This window comes from Fukomys damarensis, unplaced genomic scaffold, assembly GCF_012274545.1.
Source record: "Fukomys damarensis isolate Sample0158 unplaced genomic scaffold, DMR_v1.0_HiC HiC_scaffold_37, whole genome shotgun sequence".
NCBI classification, from domain to species: domain Eukaryota; kingdom Metazoa; phylum Chordata; class Mammalia; order Rodentia; family Bathyergidae; genus Fukomys; species Fukomys damarensis.
This window is the reverse complement of record NW_022900949.1, coordinates 33447080-33452697: the sequence shown is the minus strand read 5'-3', so window position 1 is coordinate 33452697 and position 5618 is coordinate 33447080. Positions and strand designations below refer to the sequence as shown.

General features: G+C 48.9%; 1 protein-coding gene across 1 annotated transcript in view; it reads right to left on the bottom strand.

Moving 5' to 3' along the window:
* Sec61a1 (SEC61 translocon subunit alpha 1) overlaps positions 1-5618 on the bottom strand; it is a 14735-nt gene that overhangs the window by 4526 nt on the left and 4591 nt on the right. Inside the window, exons 6-8 of the mRNA XM_010617289.3 lie at positions 3066-3175; positions 2671-2824; positions 424-584 (exon numbers count right to left, since the gene is read on the bottom strand). Coding sequence (XP_010615591.1) covers positions 424-584; positions 2671-2824; positions 3066-3175 — 425 coding nt within the window. The remainder of the gene's footprint in view (positions 1-423; positions 585-2670; positions 2825-3065; positions 3176-5618) is intronic.

Here is a 5618-nt window from a genome sequence, read left to right as displayed (position 1 = left end):
TTTTTTTTTTTTTTTTGGTTTTTTGAGACAGGGTTTCACTATGTAGTTGAGACAGATTGGCAACCCCAGGAACTCACAAGATCCTCCTGCCTCAGCCTCCCAAGTGCTGGGATTACAGGCAAGCACCACCACGCCCAGCTAATAGAATAAATTCTTATCGGGCTGGGTGTGGAACACACATCTGTAATCCCAGTAGTGGGAAGTTTGAGATAGGAGGAGAGTTCAAGGCCAGCCTGGGCTACATAGCAAGACCCTGTCTTTAAAAAAAAAAAAATCCAATTTCAAAAAGGCCAGCTAGCAGTTATGTTCTCTTATTGAGAAGCACGTTAAACAGACTTAGTAACTTTAGACCCTGAGAAGTTTCAAAGGGCAGGGCCCTTCCCATGGTGAAGATAGGAGCTACAAGAGCTGGGAGGGACATACCTGGAAATAGATGACCACGGCGAAGACGAAGATGGTGGCGATCAGGTTCATGAGGTTGGGGAGGTTCTGGCGGTAGAAGGCCTCTCGCAGGGCTCGGACTTTGTCCGTGCGTGTTGCCAGCAGGTGGAAGAGTGCGATGATGGCGCCCTCGAACTCCATTCCTGTCGGGAAGGAGGCAGAAGGGGGTGAGGGGAGGAACGAGAGGCTCAGCCTCCCCGTTAGCATCTGTGCATTCATGGCTCGCACGCCATGGCCACAGGAACACGCTACAGTTTTTTTAAATCTCCTCCATTTCCATTTCTCCTATGGAAAATGTGACCCACAGCAATGGGCTGCTCTACCCTTCTGAGTAACTACTCTCACTCTTGGTCCATGGCCACCAGCCGTGGGGAAGGAGGACACCAGTTTAAAAGGCCCTGCAAACCCCAGGGAGTCCAGTCTGAGCTCAGGCTGCCCATGCCTCACCCCGACTATGCCCTGAGGTGAGCACTGTCAGGCTGACATGAGGTGGATCCAAGCCTGAGTTCATGCCCGACAGCAGGACAGAGTGGAGGCAGGAAGCAACTGACCTAGAGGAAGAGGGGCAGCTGTAGCACGGTGCACAGAGACTCAGACATTGTGGAAACGGCAAAGAAACAGACTTATGAGGGAAAAGAAAAGCAACAGAAGCAAGAAGATGGCATCAGGGAAGTACTGCACAGGCAAGCCTGGCACCAGCAAGAGGCTGACACTTTCCAGAGATGGGGCTGTGGGCAGTGCTGGCTGATGGATCTGGGACAGAGGGGCACCAGCCCTGCCCTGAGACAGCCGGGCCACTCGGTGTTGGATGCTGCCCAACTGAACATCCAGTGGTACCACCCTGGCTCTGAGTTTGCTTCCATGACAAACACTCGGCCCGACTCTCCCTGGCTTCCCTGTCTATGTCTGCAGTGTCTGCTGTTGGTCCCCCTCCTTTCCAACGTTGGGTGTGCGACAGAAGTGATTTACCTCCCTACTGTCCCTGAGGAGGAAGGTCTTCCTCATACTGCCCTGCCACCAAGCAGCACTCGGCCGTCCCCAGCCCTCTGCCTACATTCACTCTGATCAGCCATACACCCTGCTCTTTCAACACACGAGGTGCAGCCCTACCCTAGGGCCTTGGCACCCACCGCGAGACTCTGCTCAACTGTCAGCGAGGCCTTCCTGGATTACACACAAACACCACTCCCCACATCCTGAGCCTGACACGCATACATCACACATTTTATTTTGTCTTTAGAGCCTGCAGCTGGGTCTGGTACTTAGTAGGCAACTGGCAAAGTATCTGTGGAATGGAAGCCAGGTAACAGCAGTGCCAGGATGAGGTCTTAGCTCTCTTAGTTTGTCACATGGTTCTTGAAACACATCCTGCTGACCTCTGGGAAAGGGGTTATTGGGAAGGGCTGGTGTTATTCAGGGTCACTTTGTACTTGCGCTGTCCCCAGTTCCCACCCAGTCTGGGAGGCAGCCATGGCGAGTCTCTGCCCAAGTGGATCTCACAGCTTCCTTCCCTCTAGGCAGAGCTTGCAGCCCCAGGTGCCCTCCGCACGCCGATCCCTGACTGCACCCTCGTAACCACCCTGTCCTTGGCACCCTCCATACCACGCATGGCGTTTCCTGCTGTACCTCTGCTCCGGGGGGGCCCAGCTATGACCAGACACCGACAGACCCACCCTCAAGAGATATAGCACAGCACGGCAATGTTTGTCACACATCTACCACGAGCCAGGAATCATTAAGTGTGTTCTTTCTCATCTCCTGGAAACTAGTTTTGTGGTGGGACAGTTTCCTCAGTCACACATGGACAACTGACAGGCACAGGCATGATCTGGACCCAGGTGATGAGCCCCAAGTTAAAGCCTCTTTCTCAAAGCTGCCCCTTGCATGAACAAGTGCTTTGGTTTCTTTAGCAATTCCATTTTTGGAAAAGTATTCACCAAGAGAAACTGCCCAAATACATAAAGACAAATGTACAGTGATGTTTATTATTTCAGTGTAAATGACAACAAACTGGAAATGACTTAGATGCCCCATCAGCAGATAACTGGTTAAGATAAATGTTGTGATGGAGGTTCACGCATGTTACGGAAAACAAGGCAGGACTATGTATTCTGGCAAGCCCGATGTCCATATGTAAAAACACAGCCTTGGTATCGTTCCTAATCTAAGCCATCCGAAAACCTCTGCAGAGGCACACAGAGGAACCAGGTGTGCCCGAGACCTACTTACCTCGGCCAGTGTTGACCGTGGTGGGGCTAAAGGCCTTCCAGACGATGGTCTCGCAAATGTTGGTGGCGATGAAGAGGGAGATGCCAGAGCCCAGGCCGTACCCTTTTTGCAAAAGTTCATCCAAAAGTAGGACAATTAAGCCAGCAACAAAGAGCTGTTAAATTAAAAAAATGAAAATAAAAAAACCCAAACAGACTATGTGTTACTGCTCCCCAAGGGCCTGGTTCCTTCTTTCCTAATTGGGTTTTCTGATATAAATGGTGAGGGCCGAGTCAGCCTGTCCTCTGGTGAATTCGGAGGGCAAAGCTGAGGGTGTGGGCCTCCTCCAGGCACAGGGGAGGTGCTCACAGGGATTAGGGTATGAGGTGCTTGGTGGGACATTAGCGCCATGTTACCTGGATGGTGATGAGCAGGCAGATGCCGGCGCCCATCTCAGAAGGGTCCCCGTACATCCCCGTCATCACGTACACGATAGACTGGCCGATGGTAATGATCATGCCGAACACTAGAAAGCAAAAGACTGTGTTTGCAATGTGGGGTGTCACAGAGGACACTTAGTAGGACAATAGCGAGGAAGCCCTTGGTGAACACCTCCACTCCCAACGCTGAGGAGAACAGCAGTGGTCAATCCTGACGTTGCCCAGAGGATGCTTGAGGAAAGGCTCAGTTGCAGGGTAGCACCACACTCGGGATGTCCCTGGGAAGAGGCGCCAGCCCCGCCACCCTTTCAGTCAAGGGGAGTAAAGGAGATGCAATGGGCTAATGTGGCTCTTCTCCAAGGCGAGTCAGTCACACAGCACAATCTATTCAAGTCCGTGATGTCACCACCAGAGGCACCCAAGTGCACTGTCCTGTCACCTGGGCTCTGGATTCTCTGATGCTGAACTACATGTGGGCCACCCTTAGAGGCTGACTGTCCAGGCCCGAGTCCAGAACACAGAACTAACAGAATAAAATAAGTCCTTCTAAATGAGTCCTTTTTCTGGTTTTGTTTTGTGGTACTGAGCTGCATCTCCAGCCCTTTTTATTTTTAAAAATTTGACATAGGGTCTCACTAAATTACCCAGGCTGGACTTGAACTTACGCTCTTCCTGCCTCAGCCTCTTGAGTACTTAGGATTATAGGTATATGCTGATAGGCCCAGCGGTTCTTTTTGTTTTGTTTTTGGTAGTGGGGGTCAACTCAGGACCTTGTGCTTGGGAGTTAGGTGTGGGCCGGCCGTTGAGCTAAATCCCTGTTTTTTTGAGACAGGATCTCACTATGTAGGTCAGGGTGGCCTTGAACTCACTATGTAGTCCAGGCCAGCCTTAAACTCATGGCAATCCTACCTCAACCTCCTGAGTGCTGAGATTACAGGCCTGTGCTGTCACACCCAGCTTTTGATTGTATTTTTATTTTTTTTTTTGGTAGCAGGGATCAAACTCAGATCCTCATACTTGTGGAACCACTGAGCTAAATCCCTGGCCCTGACTGTATTTTTAAAGGGAAAAATCCCATATTGCCATCAGTCTGGTTATTGGCCCTATTTCCTTGACTACCAAGCACTACAGATATTGAGAGAGCTTGTGCAGACTGTTTCTTGTATCTTATATTTCATTAAGCACAATGGAACTGTATATTTTATTGGTTTTTTCAGTCCTACGTGGATTTCTAAGTTTGGGTGTCAACTTCAGTTTTTCAGTTTAGTCTATCACAGGAAATGAAATTTTCCTCCAAAGTGTCCACCAAAAGTCCCTATTTCACTTTTTATAAAGTGCTCAGTAACCCTAAATTCTTTTTCTCTTATTTTTATAGTGCCATGGATGGAACCCATAGCCTTGCACATTCTAGGCAAGTGCTCTACCACTGAAATATACTCCCAGCCCTAAACCCCTCAATTAAGGCAAAAAACACAAAAAATTGTCAAGATCAAAGAAAAAACATCTAATTTTGGAGGCTGGGTGTGGTGGCACACTCCTCCAATCCCAGCATTCAGGAAGCTGAGGCAGGAGAACTGTTGTGAGTTCAAGGCCAGCTTGGGATACACAGCAAGACCCTATTTCAACAAAACAAATAGAAAAACCAAACCAGTTAATTTTTGCTTTTGAAAAATACTCCATGTATAAATTTAAAAAGATTAACTTGTGTCTCAAACTGATAAATTTAAGTTAAATGTCTTTCTTGCTGAATTTTAACCCACTAACAAGAGCTGTAAAAATAGTGGTGTAGAAGAAAAGATGGCTGAGTTGGGGACTGGAAATTTCATTTCCTAATTAACATCTTTCAGTTTAGAGAGGCTAAAGATGATTGCTTCTGGTGACTGGCCACTGTCAGCATTACCACCTAGCATTTGCTGTAAGGCACACATACTAGACACTACTACCAGTACCTTCATTCTAACAGATGAAGAAGTTGAACCTTCAGAGCCGTCATTTGCCATTTGACTTTCTCCCACAGCACAGAGCTAGTAGGTGGCACAGGTGGACTGGGAGGATCACTTTTCCCGAGTTGAGGTCTCACAACATTTGCTGAATAACTAAGTGCCAGGCACCCTGAGAATGATTGTTCAGTTGAACTGTTACAATAGCCCTGAGGAGATGCTACCTCCCTTCATGTAGTAAGGAAACTGTGGCAGCTGAAGGGTGAACTCCAAACCCGCTTCCTCCACTCTATCTTGTGGCCTCAGGGAACTCCCTTGCCTTGTCTGCCACTGCATGGGCCTGGCACCTCTCGCTAACACAGGTCATAGAGCACTGGCAGAGTTGGCTGGCTAAGGAAGTTCCACAGTACAAAGAACAACTATTTTAAATTCTTTTTTTTTTTTTGAGACAGGGCCTCACTACGTAGTTGAGACTACCCTGGGACTCACTATGTAGCCCAGGCTGGTCTCGGACTCACAGGGATCCTCCTGCCTCAGCCTCCCGAGTGCTGGGATTACAGGTGTGCGCCACCACACCCAAAGCACAACT